At 41.3% G+C, this 24,535-nt stretch overlaps 1 protein-coding gene across 13 annotated transcripts in view; it reads left to right on the top strand.

Moving 5' to 3' along the window:
* Nucleotides 1-24,535, top strand: part of ppfia2 (PTPRF interacting protein alpha 2) — a 228,669-nt gene that overhangs the window by 194,178 nt on the left and 9,956 nt on the right. For 10 of the 13 annotated variants that reach the window (XR_005638142.1, XR_005638143.1, XR_005638145.1 and 7 more), the window contains 16 exons: nt 846-992; nt 3,657-3,791; nt 4,467-4,550; nt 5,626-5,757; nt 5,872-5,934; nt 6,320-6,411; nt 9,812-9,944; nt 11,693-11,910; nt 13,019-13,259; nt 15,771-15,800; nt 15,910-16,040; nt 16,749-16,930; nt 17,399-17,489; nt 18,877-18,879; nt 21,366-21,447; nt 22,446-22,646. Coding sequence is in view for 6 of the 13 variants with exons in the window: in XM_039791528.1 (XP_039647462.1) it covers nt 846-992; nt 3,657-3,791; nt 4,467-4,550; nt 5,626-5,757; nt 5,872-5,934; nt 6,320-6,411; nt 9,812-9,944; nt 11,693-11,910; nt 13,019-13,259; nt 15,771-15,800; nt 15,910-16,040; nt 16,749-16,930; nt 17,399-17,489; nt 18,877-18,879; nt 21,366-21,447; nt 22,446-22,646 (1,965 nt within the window). In the remaining 7 variants the exon portion in view is untranslated. The remainder of the gene's footprint in view (nt 1-845; nt 993-3,656; nt 3,792-4,466; nt 4,551-5,625; nt 5,758-5,871; nt 5,935-6,319; nt 6,412-9,811; nt 9,945-11,692; nt 11,911-13,018; nt 13,260-15,770; nt 15,801-15,909; nt 16,041-16,748; nt 16,931-17,398; nt 17,490-18,876; nt 18,880-21,365; nt 21,448-22,445; nt 22,647-24,535) is intronic. The other 3 variants (XR_005638147.1, XR_005638144.1, XR_005638148.1) reach the window with 1 other exon arrangement.

The following is a 24,535-nucleotide window of genomic DNA, read 5'->3' as shown; positions in this document are numbered from 1 at the left end:
TGCAGAAATGAGTGCGTTTGTGTTATACATTGGCAATTTCAGAAGCCCAATCATAAGCCTATAAACGTCTGCGTGAGGTGAATGTCATTCAAGTGTACTGGATATGAATATAAGCTTCCTCCCTCCCAATAGCCCTTAGCTGAAATTGCTATCGATTGCAAACGATGCAGGTAGAGGCAGTGATCGTGGCTTAGCAAACAGGGTCTTACTGGACCAGCACTTTATTACCCCGCACCGCCTCCTCTGAGAGCATCAGTTTATTCAGCTCTCCCTGTGTGGTTTTGGAACCACGTCTGGTTGCATGGATTTGTATCTGCAGCAATTCCGCATGCAGGAAATGAACTCCGCTTCACAGATATTGTTGCTGCCGTGAGGGCTGGACCTTGTTTCATGGCAGCAGCGTGAGATACAAGAATCACAGCTGTGTGATTTGTACTTTATGAAGCTTTATTGTTTGTTGTATTGGTATTTGATTTGTGGTTATGTCATATATGGAGCTTATCTGATGACAATAGCTTTATTGTCAATTTTTCAGCTCGGCTTTGCTTTTGCATTTCAGGTTCAGTAACTGTGTGACGGCTTCTGGACATGTTATGAAAAAGTTGTGGCTGTAATTGTAGCTTTTAGTTATTACAGAAGTATTTGTACTAATAACATGCTGTTATAAAATTATGGAGCAGTATAGGCCTAAATGAAAAATCATTTTTGCAAAAATAAATCTCTGAGTTAGCTGGAGTTAGAGCTGCAGATGACCAAAAGAAACTCCATGCTCCACTTCACTGCTCTCATCTTTATTTTCATATTCTGTTATGCTCTGATTGCTCTGACTGTGTGTCTGCATGCAGGCCATGTGTCAGAAAGAGGACATGGAGGAGCGGATCGTAACATTGGAAAAACGCTACCTGAGCGCCCAACGAGAGTCCACCTCGGTGCACGACATCAATGACAAACTGGAGAACGAGTTGGCCAATAAGGAGGCGTTCCTCAGACAGGTCTGTATAATCCATGGAGCGTTTGTTTTTAGGTCCAAGTGACTGATGATTTTTTTTTATCCTGAGAGATTATCAAGATTTTATTTTATTTTTTTATCGAATTGAGTTGTGGGTTCAGGTAGCAGCTGAAATGCCAGACATTTTTTCAACAATTTAACTGATTCAGAAAAGTATTAAACCAGCTGGTTGTGTAAGATATATGGATCCTGTCAGTTAACAAAGCCCTTAGAGCTGATCCACAGAGGTTTGGCAATGAGAAAACCTTGACATTGTGTCAAATAAGGTCAGAGGAAATTACTACCGGGGAAGGAATTTTGAGCAGATGCAGACGGTTGAAAGACCTCTTCATAACTTATGTAATGCTGTACATTATGACAAAAGAAAGCTACAGATGTATACTCCTGTTGATGATTCTTTGTGATTCATTGCAGCCAATTAGATAAATTGCCTGGCCATGAAAGATTGAGTGACATTTCCATGAGTTCAGGCTGAAGCACCAGCTGAGCTCTGAAAGGATAGAAAGAATGTCACATTAATATGAGCAGGGGCAATCATGGGGTGCGCACAGACACCATGAGACACAAGCACCCTTTGGCTTTGCTGCAAAAAAGTTGCTTAGACACACAAGTCATGTTTCAGTCTTAAGCTATTAAGCTAACTGGCTGCTAGCTACATATTTACTGTACAGGCATTATATTGGTGCCAATCTGCTCATCGAACTCTCTGCAAGAAAACGTATTCTATTTCCGAGAAATGCTGTCGTTGGTAATTGAGAGTCAAGTTTTCCCCTCTCTGCTTGTATAACCAACCATAAGCACCTCATCTCATCAAGTTGACTACAAGACCACTCTACAAAATAAATGCATCCAGAAATGCCCTCAGAACATACAGAAATAACCTCCAAAGCCTTCGGGTTTAAGCTACCACACACAAACGCACTTCCTCGCCGGCTGTGTAATGAGTTTACTTGTTGTTGTGCCAGAAGCTGAACCCTGGGATCTGGCCGCCGATGTTTGAAGATGAGTTGTTCAGGGGATGTAGGCTTGGCCATTGGTACAGAGGGATGAAGGGATGAGAAGAAATGACGAGGAAAAAGGCAACCAAAAAAAAGAAAAAGAGGATGTCGCAAACAAAAACGCACTGTTATGCTTCCCCAGTGTCATCTCAGACACTGATGGGATAGTGATCCGGGTAAAGACAGAAAATATCACCGACACACACAACACAGCCTTGGCCCACTCCAGTCTAATTATTGCTTATTGAGCTGCCATGCCCGATGCTTTGGGGAGCAGAGCATCTGTCACTGATGGCAAAGGCTGCCAAGCCAGCCCCAAAAAAAGGGTCTTAAAACTGATCAGAGCCCCGAGGAACGCAGGGAGAAAAGTCTTGACACGCAACCGGGAAATACAAGTCACATGGTGACAGCGTCCCTAAATGCTGGGTTTGATTTCCATCTTTCTAATGTATCTGAATGCCTAATCAGGGCAATTACCGCTATCTGCGGAGTAAAAGTTGCAACTGTCACTCTTGGCAAGTGCAGAGCTGCTGCTATTCTGACTCTGTTATGGTGCTATTTTGAAGAAGGGTTGAGGCGCACTGCCAGAGAATTCAGTAGCCAGTCTTTCTACTAAAGATATGTGTGAATCTATTTTCCACCAGGCGATGATGCTCTGCTGACGTTTAAACGGTAGGAAGGAACACAGAAGATGTTATGTTATATGCCAGGCCATAGGGGACTGCAAACTAGCCTTAATTTGCATCGTCTTTATTTCTACTTTCACCTATTTTCTAAGTATTTAGGCCTCCCTGTTTTTCAATCTGTTCCAGTTTTACTTGGCTTTAGCTGCTGTTTGCTGTTTTTGCAAGCTCAACACTTCCTCCATGTTTACCTGTTGTCTTGGTAAATTTCGGATGATGTATATTTCTACAGCACTTATTCCATCAGTACAAGTTGTCCGTTTTTCTCTTAACAGAAACTCTATTCTCACTCACTAATTCATTCCAATTGGTTCTACTTTACCTTTCTTTCTCTTCAATGTGAAGCTACTGTCAATAGAACTGTAAACCTCCTCCGAATGTTTCACATTAAAAGCCTTTGGCTCAAAAGTCATAAGCTGGATCCCAAATCCCAAAGTAGGTTTTAAGTGACCCAAGTATGCTTAAATGTCTCACTTTGCATAGTAAATCTGCTTGCTTTTTTGTTCTATTGATGGACACTATTGTCCCACAACGCAATAAATAATTACATAAATATGCATATAGTCTTTGAGAAAAGCTTTTAGTGTTTTCTGTTAAAAGGTTAAATTGGCAGTGGCATTCCAAATTTTTATTGACATCCATGTAACATAATTTCCTCTTAGTACATGACTAATAAATGAATTGATGTCTTGTATTGCAAGGGCCAATACCAATATCAGATTGTTGTTTTTAAAAGAATTGTGTCAAAATATGACAGGGCAATTCTAAGAAAGTAGTAGTAGAATATAGTACATACCGTATACCATTACTCTGTAGTATAGAAGCCTTTACCTCGTCTTTGTTTATGCCTGCTATTATTATTTAAATACATTTTATTGGAGCGTTTAGGTATGTGTGTGTGTGTGTGTGTGTGTGTGTGTGTGTGTGTGTGTGTGTGTGTGTGTGTGTGTGTGTGTGTGTGTACAGATGGAGGAGAAGAACAGGCAGCTACAGGAGAGGCTGGAGCTTGCAGAGCAGAAGCTCCAGCAGACCATGAGGAAGGCGGAGACGCTGCCGGAGGTAGAAGCTGAACTGGCCCAGAGGATAGCAGCCCTCACCAAGGTAAGAACACGCGCACATGCATACGTTACCACGCATACTGTTGACACATTCCCACAGATGCCCTTGTCTCTTGACTTTTTTCTATACCTGTGTGTTAGTGTGCACGTGGTGTCACGTCATGACGTTTCAACATGTCCCTCTCCTCTTCCTCGGCCACATAGTCTGACTCCAGCTCCTCTTCCTCCCCTGATGATTATCACTTTGTTATGGAAACTAAACTCCAAGAAATGAACTCCATTCTTAGGAAGGTAGTCCCACAGGGCATCACAGCTACTGCCAATTCCTGTAGAGAGCAGATTTCATTCATTTATCTTATTAGTGTTTTGTGGCGAGCGTGTTTACTGGGATTCTGCTCTGGCTGTTCTACCACTATGGGACAGCTGCATGGCACTTCTGGCTGGAGCTCATACTTGGCAGTGCTGGAGGAGCTCTCTTCCTCTTTCATTCTGTCCTTTGGTGGCCTCTTCTCCATCCTTCTTCTTGTCACTTTTTGTTTCAGCCAGCTCTCTCTTTCTCCTGTTATGCTTTAAAACGATAGACATCCATCTTTGAGTTTGGGGTAGAGGCTTTGGCTTGTGTCGTCGCCACTGCTTTTCTTTTGTTGCCCTTCAGGCTGTCAAACACGCAGATCATCGCGCCCTCTTTTGTCTTGTCTATGCTGTGATCCATCTGTAGGCGGAAGAGCGTCACGGGAGCATTGAGGAGCGAATGAGGCACTTGGAATGCCAGCTGGAGGAGAAGAACCAGGAGCTGCTACGGGTGAGTCACCACGGAGGCGTTGTGCCAGGGAACGTTAACCAGGCAGCCACTCCCCGCATGAGCATGGCAGCTTGAGGCGACTGCGACTGATGACACATTGTCTGATTTATCACCACTGACACTAGACCACATAAATGTTTCACACACTACGGCGATAGAATGGTTTGTAAAATGCTCCCAAATTATGCAATAATTTCCTACTTATTTTAGATGACATCAGAATCTTCAAAGTCGCATTTTATAGTATCATCCCAAAACCCTAGATAATTTATTTAATTTTATACTTTTTATTGATCCCCAGTGGGGAAATTATAATTTACACTCTGTTTGTTAGAAATCACAGATACCCAGTTTGGAAGAGAAAAGTGTTTGAAAATATAATTGTAACCTCAGGAAGGGGTTCACAAAGGTTTCGGGGCATGCATATCTAGCAGGATACAGACCTGTTTTGAACTCTGAATTTGAAAAGTTAGATCTCATTATTTATTCTAGTTCACACTGAGAGGCAGTTCAAACGGCTTGTGGGAATTAAGGGATTTCATTACATCTAAAAGTTTTAAGAAAATACAGAAAACCAGCTTTTATGCCTTACCAGCGTTAAAGCAACTACTCTAATTGCACAATTCGCCCCAAGAATAGACATTTCTTGTCTCTACAATACAGCAGTGGTTCCAAACCTGGGGCTTGGGACCCCCAAAAGGGTCACAAGTTCAATCTGGGAGGTCACAAGATTATTAACGGGATATGAAAGTCGAAAAACATATTTCTGCTGCACAGAATTGTGATTTTGTTTTTTCTTTACTTTCCTTTTCATTGGAAATTATGTACTTTAGGTATTCCTAGGCTTTTAAAAATGATTCAGGTAGAACATCTCTTGGGTTGTACTTTCCACAACGGATAGGCTTATGGAACTGATTATGGGAGTTCACAAGTAGCAAACGTTGCTTTGCTTTCAGGGGTTTACAAGCCAAAAAGGTTGGGATCCCTGCTTCACTATATATTCACATATCTGGTTACTAACCAGAAATGACTTTGGAATAATACTCTTAAATCGTGTGAACTATAATCCCTCCAGGCTCGTCAGAGAGAAAAGATGAATGAGGAGCACAACAAGAGACTGTCGGACACGGTGGACAGACTCCTCACAGAGTCCAACGAGCGTCTACAGCTCCACCTGAAGGAGAGAATGGCAGCTCTAGAAGAGAAGGTTAAAGATGGCTGCCATTGTCGATGGAAACCTTATCAATATCAGTTCTGTCTAATGAATGCCTGGAGGAGGTGGATTTTCTCACCTGACTTTTGTATGTTCTTCTTTCTGCAGAATTTGTTAATCCAAGATTCGGAAGGTTACAGAAAACAGTACGAAGATTCAATCCATGAAAAAGTAGGTTGCAATGATCAAGAAATTATGATCACGTCTTTCTTTTTTCTTTTTTTAAATCTCCTACATATTACATGAGGTTGGCTGTTGGCATTATTTTCATTTTGTGTTAACCTCTGCAGTTGAATATTCATAAGTATTCCACATGGGGAAAATATAATGAAATGAATTTCACTAGCAGTATGAAAAACACTACAAAGTATCACAATGTCAGTTACAATTCAGCAATATGAAGATAATCAGCCCCACTGGCTCTCAGCCATGTCACTCGACAGCGTTGACATGCACCAATATGACTTATGTATGAAATACTGGGATAATCATTCTTTGGGCAATCAGTATCATAGACAAGTCCCGTTATGACATCTTGTCAAATTGTTTTGTCCAGACACATCTGGCAGAGGAGATTGAGAAACTGAGATCAGAGCTGGACCAATTCAGATTGAGGGCAGGCTCCCTCACAGAACCCACCCTGTCACGGTAGGTTGTGTGTGTGTGTGTGTGTGTGTGTGTGTGTGTGTGTGTGTGTGTGTGTGTGTGTGTGTGTGTGTGTGTGTGTGTGTGTGTGTGTGTGTGTGTGTGTGTGTGTGTGTGTGTGTGTGTGTGTGTGTTCGCACACGCGCAGGTGTATTAAGGGTTAACTTATATGAGATTTTGAAGGCTAGTAATATTTTAACACTTAAGCCATATATGGCTTTAGACCACTGGACCCTGAAAATCTCCATTGAACTTTGAATTTATGAAATTGCCTGTTTGCTGAGCCTGGCCACCCTTAGATACTGTTGCTATGCCCGTCAAGCTTTTTTATTGCATGACACATAGACATGCATACAACAATTCACATTCATATGCAGATACTCTGTTGAGATTAGCTGAAACTGTCTGGACCTAAAACACCTACAAAATGTATCTACTTGGACTGTAAACAATGACTGCCACACAGAAGGAAGTCGTGGCCCAGATATCCGCTTGCTACACCGGAAACAACCATGGATGTTGGGCAGAAAATCTCCCCTCTGCCGAAATTTTGGCCGTTGGCTAAATCGTTGTTAGACTGATAGCCGATGGGTTCTGAGATTGGCTGAACTGGAGCTGTAGGTAGCGGCTACCAACTCATGGAGCTAATGTTAGTAACGTTAAGTAGCTAACTAGTTAAGATAACATTAGCTGCATGAGTTGAAAATATTGTCACATGATTTTGTGAAATGGGACTTACACACATATACACTACTGGTCAAAAGTTTTAGAACACCCCAATTTTTCTAGTTTCTTATTGAAATTTTAGCAGTTCAAGTCCAATGAATAGCTTGAAATGGTACAGAGGTAAGTGGTGAACTGCCTGAGGTTAATAAAAAAAAAAGTAAGGTTACCCAAAACTGAAAAATAATGTACATTTCAGAATTTTACAAAAAGGCCTTTAAACAATGTAAAGCTGTTCTGCAGCAATGAAGGTTGATCAAGCTTTGAAAGTTGGTGCTACCAATTCCCACAGGTGTTCCAACTTTCCTGGGTTACTTACAACCCCTATGCTTGTATAAAAGTATTGTTGGAACACACTGTGGTACCGTACCATCGTGAGAATTATTTGAACAGTATTGTACTGCAGAAAGTAGTGTGTTGCCATCAAAATGGCGGGAAAAATGCAATTAACGATGGAAGAGAGACAGACCATCATAACACTTAAGAATGTTGGTCTTTCCTACAGAGAAATTGTGAAGAAAGTCAAGGTGTCAGTGAGTACAGTATTCTTCACCATCAAAAGGCACTTAGGAACTGGGGGAAACTCTGACAGGAAGAGGTCTGGCAGACCCAAAGCCACAACAGAATCAGAAAACAAGTTTCTGAGAGTCAACAGCTTGCGTGATAGGCAGCTCACAGGACAACAGCTTCAAGCACAGCTTAATAGTGGTCGTAATAAGCAAGTCTCAGTTTCAACTGGAAAGAGAAGACTTCGAGCTGCAGGTTTGATAGGTCGAGTTACAGCATGAAAGCCATTAAAAAGACCAAACAGTACTGCAGTGTAGAGCTAGTTAGGCCTAGTAACTGATGATGCATGATTGGTCAATCGCTTTAAGGAGAGGTGTTTAGCAAACAGTCTGCTTCTATTTACTACCACGGGAAAATCTGCAATGTCCAAACTTTAGTCAGTATTTGGACACAAACTATAAGCTACACACTTATCTCACAGTCGACTCAAGAAGAAGCCACGGTTGCTTGACTCTGAAACAGAGGCACGTTCTTAAAGTTGCCTAACTGTGTGCCTTACTGTACGTTTTACAGATTCCTCATCTAACTACAGTCAAGGAAGCATCTCCATTACTTTGTGTTTGGATGACATTAACTGGCTAAGATCCAGTTGAGATGTAATTAAAAGCCCAAATCTAGACGAGTATAACCAATGTAACCTAAGTTTGTCTATGTAACAGGAATCCCATAAAATGCTGGAAAACAGATATAGCCTACTTTCTCCAGTAATTTTATCTGTCACTGATGAAACAATTGGCTCTGCACTATTGTTAGAAACACTGGTATCACTGAACTCTCCATATCTATTCTTGGATGTTTTCTAGCTTCTTTTTCATGCTGCGTGACATTCTAATATTACAGTGCTGATGCGTTGACAGTAGCAGCCTTAATCTCCTCCATAGACAAACAATTTGCAGCCATAGAGGCATGCATAATGAGTGCTGATCCTTCAAGAAGTACACTTTACACCACATCACTGTGACTATTAGGTACGCTTGACGTACCCAAGCACAAGATTTGATTGGTTGTCTGCATTACCAGGAACATTACCATAACATTTTAGTTGTGTCTCATCTTTTGTAATCTCCTTCATAACTCAGGCAAAGTGTGTAGGATACCGTTGGTCTTCAATGTATGAGACCCAGAAGATCTTTCAGTGTAGGCACACACTAGGTAACTTAAAGGTGTCTAAGCGATGTTGGGTGATGTTACTTCTTGTTGAAGTTCAAAGTATTTTCAAACAAAACGGAGACTAGCTCGCTCCTCCTCATCCTGTCCCCTCCCTTCTGTGCTTCAGCACAGTACCCCCCCCCCCCAACCCCCACCCAAATCCTCCTTGTCAGTTATTGGCTGAACGCTGGAACATGGTTTGTGTATGTTTGCATGGTCCAGGTTGGACCACCTTGTTTTTGTTGCCTTTTTTGGACCCATGGGCTGTCTACACAGACCGCGTTTCTTTTTTACAGTGTGTTAAGGGGACCGGCAGCTCGCGGATAGTGAGATGTTTGCTGTATGTGACAAAAAATGTTGTAGCCTAAAAAACGCGTGGCATCGCTTAGAGTACCTTTTAAGTTGTGTTAAGGAAAAACTCCGGAGGAGCACAACTCATTTCACATACGTGAAGAAGATTCGGGAGACCTTGATGAATTACACAGAAGCATTTAATGAACTCTCAATTGAGAGAATTTAGGCAGGCAGTACAGTTAAACCACGATGTGTTATTGTGTCATGCCGTCCCAACTCTCTGATATTCCTGTTTTCCTGAAGGAGTATTTAAACTCATGCTGGAGGAGTTACGTTTAGCAGAACCTTCAATGGAAACAAAGATATTACGTGCGACGTAAACACAAATGGCTTAACTAAAACCTAGTTTTCACAGACAGTCCTGAAACAAAACATTCCCTTACCATGCAGTTGCCTAGATTCCCTGAATCCATAGAGACACATACATACTGTATTTATACATGAAGAGGTTTGGTCATGGAGACTGGCTGAAAATTCTCGTCCACTGACCTGTGACCTATGAATGACCTGATGTTATCTAAGCTTTGCATTTGTCTCATCATACCACAACATGGCGTTTCTGGAAATTCCACCACAAGGTGTAGCATTAATCATAAAAGTTGCTTCTCAGGTCTCATCTGGACACATCAGCTGAGCTCCGATTCTCGTTGGGATCTCTGGCTGAAACCCAGTCGGACCACTACCGCTCAGCCAAAGTCATCCGGCGGCCAAGGAGAGGTCGTATGGGTCTGCGTGAAACCAAGGTGAGCCACAGAGTCTTATTTGTCTGCCTTTGATCATTTTGTGCCTTAAAATGCTATTTACCAACTGCTGAGGCTGTAACACAGTGCTAAAAGTCTCCAATATGGCAATATAATTAACCTTTGTAAGGATGCTGAAATCAGATTAACATCTTGTCTAGGGATTTCCCGATCAGCTTTTTTGGCCCTCCCGATCCGATTTTTGAAATATTGAATATCTGCCGATACCAAGTCCAGATCTGATACTTGTAATTGTCTATATAATAGCACTGCACACCGTTTTTTCGTTTACAAAAGTAACTAAGTAAACAAAGTCTCTAAAATATGTATTCAGCTTAATACATTAAACTTAGTGCAGCTAGCATTTTTGTAAAACTCATGTATAAAATCAGCTTCTAGTTAGAATGGTGTAGAATTTACTGATGTAAATGATCGGAGTAAGGTGATCGGGGTGACTGCCAACCCCCGATCACTTGAAAAAATGCCCATATCGGCTCCGATCGGGACATCCCTTTTTATTCCTTTGAGAATGCCTCAGTTCTGCATAATGTTCAATATGTTTTAAGGCACTTGTACTGAATTATAGTATTAAGCATAAACATGGGAAGAGATGAAGGCACATTTAAGAGGTGATCTCAGTCACTTATACTTTGGTGCGAGAATCTCATTTGTGTAATTTTGGTGACGAGAGATCGGCACAGTCCCCGCCACAGTGCATCAGGCCTAGCATAGGTTTTATTTGTTGTTAGTGTAGGAGAAACATCACCAGGAGAGTATATATGGGCTTCAACAATGAGATCAAGCTTGTCTCTCTATTAGTAGGTGTTTTAAGCCCCCGACGTTGCCTTCCAAGTAGCGCTACCTGGAAGGCACTAGGATTAGGCAATGGTTCGTGTTGGGTGCCTTGAAGTCGACGGTCGCAGCGCTGCCTTGAAGTTGATGTTGGGGGCTTAAAACACCATCGAGTCTTATAGTAGCAGACAGTTTTTTTATGGGCCAGGAGGGGAAGGGTCCAGGGTAGCCTCTCCCAGGATAAAATAATGTCTATCCAGCAAATACATGGTTTATAGTAAATAAATATAGAAAATGGTGTCCTCTTTTAAATTAAAATGAAAGTTTAAAGAAAACAACAAACCCAACATGTTGCATGCTTTTATTATGTCCAGACATAACGAGGCAATAAGTTACTTTAGAGGATGATGATGTGTGCGCTCAGGCTACACCTCCATCATGTTGGTCTGTTACCTAGATTTTTGTTTACCGAAGTGATTAAAAAGTAGGGCTGTGCTCGATTGAAGAAATTCTTAGTCGACTAACACTCATTCAATTGTATCGACTAATCAATTAGTTGATTTAATCGACAGATCTGTAAATCTGAGTTTCTCCGCAAAGTCATGCAAAAGCACCACTTTAATTCTTGTGTTTACCAGAGATGTGCTTGTTTCTTGGAAATAAGTCATTCAGCATGAAAAAAGCATAAAACATGACTATTCGACTAAAGCAATCTAAGCTAAGAGGGCACAGCCCTATTAAAAAGGCACTCAGTTAGAAAGAAGATGTGTCCTACGAATATTGTGAGAAAAGTGATAGTTTAGGGACTGCATAACCTACATAAGAGCTCATAAGAATTCTGATACATGACAGAAAATGTTGCTTTGATTATCTGAAGGAAATGGTTACCTAAATATTCCTCTAAAGATTTTTAAATATATTAAATCCAAATTTATATAATCTGCTGTCTGTATGTGCAGGCTAAGTCACTGGGGGAACACGAATGGCGCTCACAGCAACTCGGGGTTCTGGGAGGCCATCACTTTGAGAGCGACACGGAGATGTCCGACATCGATGATGATGACAGGGAAACGATGTTCAGCTCCATGGACATGCTCTCACCCAGCGGCCACTCCGATGCACAAACTCTGGCCATGATGCTGCAGGAGCAGCTGGACGCAATCAACAAGGAGATTCGGTACCTGACAAACACGCAGTATTCATTCAGTATCAGAGGCCATATTCCCGGGCATATATATTTCCTTCCTTTACTTATTGTGTTAGCACTTGATATGTTGTTAGGATCCTATGTCCCAGAAAGCTGCGTCTATTTGTTCTATTTTGCAGATTACCGAAAACATTTCTGTCTTTGGGGTGTTGTCCTGTTGTTGGATTAAGCTCCGTTTCCAACAGATAACTCGGTCTCCTTCGCTTTTTAATAATGTTTCTTAACTTTCCTCTTTTTCTACCACCATCCTTGGCTTCTTAAGTTATAATTCACAGAAAAGCTATATTAAATCTATATATGTAGTATTAAGCACACCCCGTTGAGATCAACAAGTTTGGTTGGTTTGTATTCATGTCAATAAGAAAAACCAAACCTGCAGCATAATTTACCGTTCAAGTACCTGTCAAGCTCATTGTAAGGTATAAGTTGTCTATTGAGCATGTCTGTAGATCGCTCTTCCTGTCTATGAACCAAACACTTTTCTTGTATGAACTAAATGTTTCAGGAAATGTAGTCTGCCTCTCGCTTGTTAATGCTGTTATTAGCCTGTGCTGATAAGTATTCATAACCCCGGGCGCAGCTTTGCTTAGTTCTTAATTTCAAGGGTTCTTAATGTGGCTTTGCTAATTTACATCCCCATCAATAGACAAAGTGCCACATTTCATTCAGAAAGAGTTAATTCAAATCTGATGTCAGATAGCGATCATGAATGCAGGGAGTCGAGCTCTCAGCTAATTACAGGGTTAGACCCTGGGTAAGGGTGAAACTAATGATCTGACTTTTAGCCTTTTTATCTCCTCACTTTGGCCTTTAATTAGTTTGCCTTATACTGTAGGTATTTAATGGAATTTGTTAGGCAAATCTCCAGAAATCCACCTCCATATAGAAGACTATACTCTGTAGCAGGGATGCAGATTAAAAAAATTCCATTTGTATAAGTCAAGCTGGAAATTATCGCAGTTGGATGTTACTGTTTATACAGTAAACTCTATATTGCAAAATCATCATGACCATATGAGATGAAGACACATACCTACTGCTGACTTTCCCCTCATGTCCTCCTTTCGCCTCTTCCAAGGCTGATCCAGGAGGAGAAGGAGTCGACGGAGCTGAGGGCGGAGGAGATTGAAAACCGGGTGGCCAGCGTCAGCCTCGAGGGCCTCAACCTGGCTCGAATGCACCACCACGGAGCCTCCATCACTGCCTCAGCCACCGCCTCCTCCTTGGCCTCCTCCTCCCCGCCCAGCGGACACTCCACCCCCAAACTCGATCCTCGAAGCCCCGCCCGTGATATGGAACGCATGGGGGTCATGACACTGGTAAGTTGCTTTACTACATGTAGACTTCCTCTCCCACCCCAAATACATAGTCATCCCCGGAAGTGTAAGTACAGTAGGCTACATCAACAGAAGGACCCTCTCTTTAACCTCGTTTGAGGAGCTGCTAAACAGTGATAAAACTGTCCTCCCAAACAAGTAATGCAATCTAGTTTTCCTTTTTAAAATAGATATTCTAGAAAGATTTATGAAAAATCTACAAAGTTCTGCATTCCCAGAATATTTAAACATTTTAAGACAGAAAATGTATTAAAGTAGACTTTTTGTGGTTTGTATGAGCTTCACCTTTTAATGCACTGCATTAATCCTTGCGGGTCATAAACAGTAAATCTGACTTAAAAAAAGTGTATTTATATATTATTCTTCCAAGATTTATTCAAATCAAGTCAATAAAAAAAAGAACTACAAGAACATAGTGCCTCTCACTGGTATCTGTACTGCCTGATTCTATATGTTTCAATCATTATTTCATAGTATTATTAAACTATTACAATAACTAACAAGTTTGACACCACCATGAGCCCAATCTGTATGAAATATTTGTCCAAAAAGATAGTGGTGGATAACGGTGGTGCTCTTAAGAAATGGATTAAAATCTTCAAAAGGCCTTGTTTCAGCCCCATTGAAGGTTAGTTACATCACAATCAACAAACGGTCGCACAACAGCTGAAATGGCATACTCCTTCATAGTATCCTTCAACAAAGGAGGAATATAGCACAATATGGATGTGAAAGCAGTTATAATTAGCCTATGGGACAATAACATTTGTTTTAGTTAAAATCAACAAATAATCGTGATAATTAATCGTGATCGCAATATTGATCAAAATAATCGGGATTATCATTTTGGCCATAATCGTGCAGCCCTAGTTCATATGAAGAGACGATACTTGAGCCTGACCTTTTTTATGCATTCATTCGTCAGAGTTGTAGCATAAAATCTATGATATCAAACAATTTATTTCCTTTATATATTGTGACCTTTACAATCACATCCAGCGGTATGATTGTTTTTGTAACACTAGAACACAGGGTATTGAGATGTATTATTTCACAGGGTTCAAACTCATATAGACAAGTGGTGTGGGGAGGATTCAAGCGTGATTTATACGTCCTACACCGGACCTTACGCCGTAGCCTGACGTGCACCTCTCGAAAAACGTATATCAACACGTCGCGGCGACGCACGTCGTGTCTTGGCAGCGTTGCATTTCCTGGTTCTCCTTCTCCATAAACAACATGAAATCAAGGAGAGGGTTAACTTTTCCTGCTAGAGATTTCCCACCTTGGTCACAGGGGAGACACTTTGTTTCTCTCACTATGCCTCTAGAGTCGCTACTCGCTCCGAAGCTAATCACCATCACTCTCTCACTTCTCCCTCGCTCTACCACACACACACAAGTATAAACTTCAGGCCACTTCCGTAGGCTACGGCGAAGGCTCTGCGGGGAGTCTCTGCAGAACCATAAATCACGCTTCACGCTGATGAAAAGACTGACGGCCGTTGCATTGCAGGAGCAACGGCTAGGGTGAAATTTGACATGGATTTCTATGAGGTGGCGAATTGCAAAAATGGTCATCAGTCTCTGATTTTAGTCTGTAGTGCTGTGATTGATTAGAGTTTGAGTACACGCTAAGTCTGAGTGTGTACTTTCAGGGATTCCAGATTTATGTTTTAGAGCTTAGAACACTTTTGTAAGTACACAGAAATGCACATAGGTTGAGAAATGTATTGTACATATAATATTTCTCACTCCCTTATTGGGTATCATATGTCCATAACAATGCATTGAGTTTGTAGTTGATGGTTGTTTCAATCTCTAGTAAACATTGTTTTTGTACAAAGAAGCAAAAGAAATAAAGGCAGCTGATCGGTCCAGGTGTTTTAGAGTATCTCTGCATGTTGAGCTGTAATAGCTAGAGAAGACATTCATTTTTGAAGGCTTGCTGCATTAAAGTAGCGTGCAGAAAACGTCGTGACCGAAACGCTCTTAGCTTGTCAGCTGTCATCTTGCAGCCCAGGTGTCAAAGGGATGGCTTGCAGTTTCTCCAAGAATAGACAATAATATGTTTTACAGCTCACTTCCTCTCTAACTCTCTCAACATTGACCTGAGGCTGAAACACTCCAGATGTGCCCGGCAAGATTTATTTTTTTTTACATTGAAAAAATAAAACCTATTCATATATGCCCCCATAATGCACCACAGCAAGTGGACGGTCCTTTACCCAGAGGCTTTTAAAGGAATAAAGCTTTGATTTGATTGATCTGTCAAATGACTTGTTTACCAATCCTCCTCTGTCCCGCTGTATTGATCTGTGAATTGATTCTCTGCTATTGGGCAAAGGCTAATGAGTATCTAATGGTGTATGATATTAATATGAATGAGTCAATAGTCTTTTATTTATTATCAACATGGAAATGTTTTTGTCCATGCTTTAACACATGGATTATTGACTTGACTTGTCTTTTTCCCCCCCTCTCTGCCCAACAGCCCAGTGATCTGAGGAAACACAGGAGAAAGGTACAGACAGTATATATTTAATGAAATGGTTGCTGTAATGACGCGAAAGGTGATTTACTCGTATCCCAGGGTCGTCTAATGCCCCCCATTATTTGCCCTCGTCCCTCAGATTGCAGCGGTGGACGAGGACGGCCGCGAGGACAAGGCCACCATCAAGTGCGAGACATCCCCCCCGCCAACGCCGCGCACTGTCCGAATGACACACACACTGCCAGCCTCCTCGCACAATGACGCACGAGGGTAGGCGTCAGCTGTGCAAACATTTCTGAAAGACCGAAGTAATGTCATTGGTGTGGAGTCATTTTGGCTTTTTCCACTTCATGTTGAATGTGTAGACTGATCTTTTATTGATTGTATCTTAACCTTAACTGTAGTAGAGGAGTTTTTTTGTTTCATTGCCTCTCTATGTTAGATGCAAATTATATTATTTCTTATAAAATGTTAGCTTGATGTACTGGTTTATTAGATGGTTTAGTCATCTTAGCTCTGCCTGTTTTGGCTTTGGATGAAAACAAGATGGTTTACTTGGAAGCTTCCAATTAAGCTGCAATTTTGCCATGCATAATTTTTAAGCACACTAGAGATAAGCTGGGTGCTTTTTCACACTTAAAGCACAGGCTGCAGCAACTATATTAGATGAGTCTTCAGTAATTGGCGTGTATAAATGAGCTTAAAAAGTGAAGCTGGGGAAAGCAGCAAATACTTCTAGAATACTGCACAGAAAAATAGACTAGAACAGCGCAAAGAAATAATGCAAGTGAGGTGACAATTCTTGGAAATGTATAAAATATATACATTGAGGTATTTATAGGCTACTAAGAACTGTTCTATTATATTCTAATGACAATCTAAAGATTTAGATACTTGAGAAATAATCTTATCAAAGTGAAATGTACCCGAAACCTTTACTCATGTATTGTGTGTGTGTCCGTGTGTGTCCGTCCTCAGGATCGTGTCCTCTCTGGAGGCTGAGGCCAGTGCACTGAGTAGTGTAGCCAGCAGCCAAGACTCCCTCCACAAGCAGCCGAAGAAAAAGGGCATCAAATCCTCTATCGGACGGCTTTTTGGCAAGAAGGAGAAGGGCAGAATGGCACATCTGGCACACAGACATGTCATGGTAGATCCACAAGGTGGGCACTGGAGACCTGTTTCAACAATACTCATATTTCAACTAATACCTTATTTGCATAGTTTAGATTCATTGTACCATTGTTGGGAGAATGCTAAAATGGTCTCTCTTGAGTAAATTCAATGGGGCACTAAAGCTCTTCTGAAACTGGTATAACTGATACTAATACTAGTAGTAATAACAGTATAATACCATAGTAGTAAAACATAATAATAATGCAGTGTAAGACCATGTTTATGCATACTTAGACAGAAACTAGATGCTCCTACACTCTGCTCCTGAAAAAACTCATCAAATCATCTTGTATCATATCAGTTGTGAACGACATTCACTGAATTATATGTAATTCGTAATTTAAAAGAGAGACCATAATGGTAAATACAGTCACTTATGAGAACATTTTAGTATTTATTTATTTTGTATCATACAGAATCAGGTTGTATTCACCGATATCCTCTTCATCTCTCAGCGACCATGATGGACCCAGACATGGCAGGCCAGGACATGGGGGTGGGCAAGCTGGGAACTCAGGCTGAGAAGGACCGCAGGTTGAAAAAGAAGTAAGCTTTGTCCACAGAACCGCATCACTAGTCACCCAAGCATCCAAATAGTCCTTTAGTAGGCTCTATGTATTCACAGCCAGCAGTGTCCATTTAAAATAGCTGCTTGTACAAATGGCCATATGAAGTTCATAGTCCTATTTTAACAGAAGCTTTGTGTTTGGAAGTCATCTAGCTGTATCTTTTTAGACCTTTTCACTGCTACATTACAGTATATATAGTCCAATCTGACCTTTGACACACAGACAGAGGCTATTACACCCACCTCCTGTGTTTACCTCAAGCTCTCTCCCTCTATGAAAGCACGGCTGCACTGTATATGCAATATCATAACCCACACTGAGGGCAGGATCGATAGAAAGCAGAAGCTGGAGCAGAGATTAGCATCACTGTATTCAGACACAGAGCCAAAGTCAGACTATTGATCCGGGCGAAAACCCAATTAATCTCACAAAGCTACTTTGTCAATTTTGAAGTTATAGACGGCTTTCCCAACAAACCGCCCATAAATTACGCTCACAGTCAGATCTGGTGTGTTCTGCCCTGCAGGAAAAGGGGGAAACCACTCGCAAATGTTTCAGCAGGACTTTTGCAGAATGTATGCGTGCGTGCGCGCGTGTTTGCGCGCGCGTGTGTGTATGTGCGTGCGTGTGTGCGTGTGTGCATTTGCCATGCCCCAGTGCCAAATGATGAATGTCATTTGCTCGAAGTGCACATTGAGTTGTCATGACAAATAACTTTGCCTCCCATATAGTCAATAGAGAGTGTTGTATGTTGACAAATGTGTTGTTTTTCTTCCACTGCACTGACTTCTTCATAGCAGTGTCCGGGATTAAGGCCACACCACCACCTTGCATCTTGGTGCCTCCTCCTCCACACTGCATGCCATTGAGCTGCCTGCACTATTTCCATTTCAGCATCTTGATCGATCAATACCACTGTGGTTCTCATTGTTGGGTGTGTTTTTTTATTCTTATTTTGTTTTCTTCGAGAGGTAACGACAAGTATCTGAATGTAACTGAGCATTTGAATGTAAGGCCATGGAGGGGGTCTTGCTGTGTTTCAGTGCATTTTCTCATTTCCTCTGCTGCACGAGATGTGGTCAGAACTGCATTGTAGAAGATTACTTTTTTATTTTTTTATTTTTTTTGGACCGGTCTACAGATGCTCCTGTAAACGAATGTCCTCCATTGTGAGATGTGTGTGTGTGTGTGTGTGCGCGCATGTGTTTGTTTGCAGCCGTATCCTTAATTGCCAATTAACTCATTAACATTTTTTGTACTTTTGTCTCCCCGTCGCTCTCTCTCTTTCTCTCCCTTCTTTGCTCTCTGATTCTCTCCTCTCTTACCCTTCCTCTCCCTCTCATCACCCTCTGACTCTAACAAAGCGGGTAAGTTGCGAGGATGTATGACTGAACCTCCTGGATATGACCATTGTCTCAGCCATATTGCCCTGTCTGCCATCTCTCCTGTCTGTCCGCCATCCGTCCTCTCCCGAAAGACCAGTGCCAAAGCTGACGTCTCTTATCTATCGATGTACCTCTCTATCCTTCATGGCTGTTAACAACGGCTTTGCGTTCTTTCTTTCTTTTTGTCATTTACCATCTGAAGACGTTTCTTCCCCCCTTTTTACAGTTCAATGGCAGCTGCATCCATGGCTGGAAAGAGAATGTGCCGCCGCTAAAACTGGGGCCCAATTTTTATACCCGGAATGTCTTCCTCTCCTTATATGTGTCTCTATCTATTTGTGTGAAATAACCAGCTGTAATATCTGGTTATGGGAATGTCAAATGTTCTTTTTGTTTGTATGATTTGTCATAACTGTTTCCTTACTTCCCTTTCCCCAGCTATGTTCAGTGGATGTATTTCTCCATGCATTAGACGTGACCTGAACATAAAACATGTGCTGGATAGATAAGACAGTGAATGTACCTGGTTGTGTTTGGACAAACACATTTCCTTTGTTACCTGTAGGCCTTTGTATGCCATGTATTCTGTGTTTAAGTGCCCTTTCACTGTACTGAGGCCTTCAACGCTCTGAGTGCTACATGTATCATGTTTATTACTAAGCCCACTCTTTCCATTTGTCAAAGTTCTTTGACAACACACTCAGGGAATGCGTTTTTTTGTTATGAAATGTGTTCACCAAATTCAATAAGAACTGCATTGTTTTTGGCGTGTGGGTGTGAGTACGAGTGCGTTCCCTGGTCCCGTTTGTCGGGCATTTTTAGGCTGTTTATAAGTTATCCGTGTCTGGTTGAGAGTGGAAGGATTCGGCACAATAAAAATAGCTCTGTGTATGACAGACCAAGAGCATGTATTTACTGCTCTTTGTCGATAAGGTGCAAATGACGTTGCTCTGAGTAATTCGGCACCGGCAAGTGAGGCAAAACAAAAGCTCTTAGGTTATACTTCAACAAAAAAAAAAACATGGAGCGCAGCCCAGACATTGTGAAGAAAAGTTACCTTTAAAAAATACACTGCTGCATGATTCAAAAACTGCATTAACAAAAGTATCTGTGTGAAAACAATCTCTCTCAGCAGAATACATTCGGAGTGGCTGAACTGGGATGAGTTGGGCAAATGTGCTTAGATTAGCAATGTAGTGTCCAGGTTCACTGCAGCACAGTGCCTACCAGGTGTATGTGTGTATGAGTGTGTTATATTTGCTCTCATAAGAAACATACAGTACCTCCACCAAGGATGTACAATCCTCTAAATGTGTTATTTTAATCAAATATTTACACATTTTCAATCTGCATCTGGATTAAAATACGCAGTTGGAGACTGGAATAAGGAAAATTACAACTCTGTGCAAGTATTAATGGTGCCAAATTAAGTGAGTCAGATTGACCAATGAGTTATAGGTATTTCAATTGGTTATGTTGCTGTAACGCCCCCTAAATACACTATGCAATCAAATTTCACAGTTTTCCTCAGAGTTGAAATATGCACCGATCATCTTAATCTGATTGCAAATGCGGCGCCTTGTGCGTTTCACAGTAGTGTCTACGAAGCTGATTACAAATAGGCCATACCTACAAGTAGCAGGCAACACGTATTGTTTTTCTGGGTCACCCAAGTATATGATATAACTTTCGACAGTATAACACAGTCTTCATGAGCAGATGGTAATGCTTAAACATTGACTTTGAGCCACCGTTGGGAAATGTTTTTTATATTTGTAGAAAAAAAGTGCATCAAAATGACCATGTGGTGGTGGTAATTTCCGCACCAAAAAACGCTTGTTTCTTGGCCGATGGCCTTAAAACCCACCTAATATCATCAAAATGTATTAAGTAGTTAAGATATCTTGCTAAAGAAACCCTAAAAAAACATACAAGGCAAATACATTTGGGCACACAGGGCTGGTTCAACTTTCTAGCAGTGTATTTAAGATTATAAATACTGTAGGTGTATGAGTACGGAATGTCAGGGAATGAATTCATTCAGTGAATGCCCTCAGAAATGCAGTAATACAAAGCCAGTGAGTGTGTGTGTGAGTGAGTGTAGCTACAGTTGTGTGCTTGTCTGCGCCACTCTCTGACAGCACAGAGATGAATGATAAAACGCTGCTCTTTTCAACACGCTTAGTGTACAGGCTGGACTAGGAGATAAAATGTGTTTGAGTACTCTCCTCCCATGTATTATACACACACAGTCCTGCACACACACACACACACACACACAGTCCTGCGCAGAAACACACGCACACAGACACGACACTGACTGCAGGGATTTGTGAAAAGCAGTGTGCTGGAGTGCGGATGAGAGAGAGTTTAAGAGGGTGTGGTGTTGTATCAGAGTGAAAATGTGTTTATATTACGATGTACAAGTACACATGTTCATACAAAGTCTCCTCTGTCCCCACCTTCAGACACGAGCTATTGGAGGAGGCCAGGAGAAAGGGTTTACCTTTCGCCCAATGGGATGGCCCTACAGTTGTAGCCTGGCTGGAGGTAAGTAGTCAAATTTTTTTTGTTGGTTGATCTCTATTAGGTGATTTTCATTTGCAAATATATTCAATTGCAAAGTACTAAAGGTGTCGCGTAAAGACCCAAGAGCTTTACTTTTATAACGCAGAAGCTCCCTGTTGATTGGCCCACAGTTTACCATGTTTGTCTTCAAATAACATGCAGAATATTGCATAGAATTCAGACTAAACTCATTCAAAGTCCCATTTCCCTTAATATTAATCATGCATAAGTGTCGTGTTCTCTGTAAGACCTAAAAGGCACTGGTCTTCTGTTTGACATCAAACATTCACTGCAACGCATCTTTGACTTGATGAAATAAGCTATTCAATCATACAGTCGTTGTAATGTGTTTATATTGTTGGTTTGCTTAGATCCATTATGAGGAAGTTTCATTAGGCTATGACCCCAGTTCCAATTTATGATAAATCATTTGGAGATGAATTAATGTAGTGAATCACTCAGTTCCTCTGACTGATATTTTTGGACTAACTGAACACATTTGATTAAACAGTAGAAAAAGATGAATTATAGAAACTCTACTGCCCCCTGATGTTCACTTGATGACCTACAGCCACCAGCCAATTCAGGACTCCCCAACCTCGGACCAAAATGTTCCAGTTTATTGGGGGCTGATACTTGCTGATAATTATTGAGCTGCTGATATGGCGGCATTTTGTGCTCACATTACCTATCAAATTCTTGGCAAGATGGAAAATCCTGTGTAACAGCATGTTGACTATCAAGGGACAAAATTCTCTGCTTAAACCCAGGATGCTGACGAAAATGCAAGAACTACTGATAAAAGTATAGATAAGTATTTTAGTTGAATAAAATCAAATTGTTTCATCACACCGTAAATATAGAATTAACTAAACCAAATCCTGTCAAGATATTTGAGATTTTTAGAAGAAGGCAAATACTACTTTCAATCTGGTCAAACTCAACAACCCGTGCTCCTTTGTCTCCTCTTTGTCGTTAAGCTGTGGTTGGGAATGCCGGCCTGGTACGTGGCGGCGTGTCGCGCCAACGTGAAGAGCGGAGCCATCATGTCGGCCCTCTCTGACACCGAGATCCAGAGGGAGATCGGTATCAGTAACCCTCTGCACCGCCTCAAACTTCGCCTGGCCATCCAGGAAATGGTCTCCCTCACCAGCCCCTCTGCACCGCCCACCTCCAGAACCGTGAGTTGTACAGAAAATATGGGAACATGGACGCAGACTAGAATTTTAGTTGTACAAACATTTGTTGGAGACGGAGCTGGTCAGGAGGAAGAAGTAATCTCATAATTTAGCGGAGTAGAAATGGAATAAAAGGAGCTGCCATAACGATTTAAATATTTAAAAATGTTTAGGAACTACACTTATTTCTTGCTGAAAATTAGGTAAGATCAATACACATATAACTTCTGTCTGTTCATTATGAAACTGGAATAACTGTGAACTGACTTGCCTAGGTTAGCATGCTAGCCTTTCCAAAATGTTTATTAAAGGGACATTTAGAGAAATTTGCTTATTCACTTTCTCGGCGATGGATGGATGAATTTGATCTTACTGTTCAATATGAAGCAAGAACAAGCAGCCTCTTAGCTTAGCATACAGACTGAAAACGGGGAAACAACTAGACTGGCTATGTTAGAGAATAACTAAATCCACCTACCAGCACATCAAATATTTGTGGTTTTACAGGCTTCCAGTTATTTAGGCAGAATTACTTATTAAAAATAAAATGGCATAATTTCTGCCTCCAGATCAGCTCTGACAAATGTTTGTATGACTGATTGTCCTCTCTGCTTACATGCACAATGCCTCCAGACATGAGTGACACGTGTGTTGGCGGGTGACAACAGCCAAATTCTTAACGAACGAGAGCCGTTACGATCACATCCAGCACATTATGAATCCAACAGTCTTTGTCAAAAGTAAGTGAATATTACAGTGGGAGTCAGTGATGGCCCGGTGTTCAGAACATTGCTCCATTGCGTGCTGCAATTTAGCTCTCCAGTCCTTCCACACCACAGTTGCTTTTGTAACTCCCTGTTGTCATGGTAATTGCATACGGTCTCTAAGGACTCTGCTGCTCCTTAACGATAGTGACTGTTCACACTGCAGAGCAATGAATAATGTGCTTAATTCTGAAGGTACACAAATGCAGACCATACATCATACAACCATGAGAAGTTATATAAACCCAGTTGAGAATATTAATTTGTGTTTTTAGTCTCTACACAATATTATCTATACATGCCAGAGTCATAACTCATGAGCTCTTGCACTTTTCCTGTCTTCTCCCATTGTAAAATAACACTAGCAGTACTATTTTATGCTCCCCCTCATTCCCCCTTTACCTCACCCTATCACCTACCACTAAGCTCCACTTCCACACCTCATAAAACTTTCATTACAGAGCATGCAACTCCACACGTCCGATCACAAACTCCCCCCTTAACTGTGACGGGCGCTCTGCCTGTTGTCGCACTTAACAAAACGCCACACTTAAAAAGAGGGGAGTTAATTGACCTTGTAAATATGCTTTGGCATGTATGTCGTGCAGAAGTTTGAGGGAGGGGAAAGAATTGGTCACTTTACCGACGCTGTTACAACTGGACCCCCCCCCTCGAACATGCAGTGAAGGAGTGCTCCACTGAGACTGCAGAACAATCACTGCTGCTCCAACGGTGCAGAATAAAAGGGTTGAGTCACACAAATTACATGAAACATAATTTCAGTTACTTCAAGTGTTTGTTAGAGATAGTTTTGGATTCATCTGTGCTGAAATTTCTGCCTTCACCCTAATAGGGTCCAGTGTCAACAGCTTTGATTGGGAATACTTTCTACTGAAGAAGTAGTCCCCAGTAAAATATGGGCCGCATGTTTTGTGGATTAAATACAGAGACTAGAGAGAAGTGCTTTTCTGTAATTTGAGTGAATCGACCTTTTACTAGTAAGAATGTAGATTGAGAGGGATGAGTAATGGGTGCTGTATGTGTATGTTGGTGTTAATAGTACTACTTTATTTGGTCTTCCTTGTTGTGCATGGGAACTGTCTGTTATTTGTGGTACATGTACTGTAT

Source organism: Perca fluviatilis, chromosome 23 (assembly GCF_010015445.1).
Source record: "Perca fluviatilis chromosome 23, GENO_Pfluv_1.0, whole genome shotgun sequence".
NCBI classification, from domain to species: Eukaryota; Metazoa; Chordata; class Actinopteri; order Perciformes; family Percidae; genus Perca; species Perca fluviatilis.
This window is presented reverse-complemented; position numbering and strand designations above follow the sequence as displayed.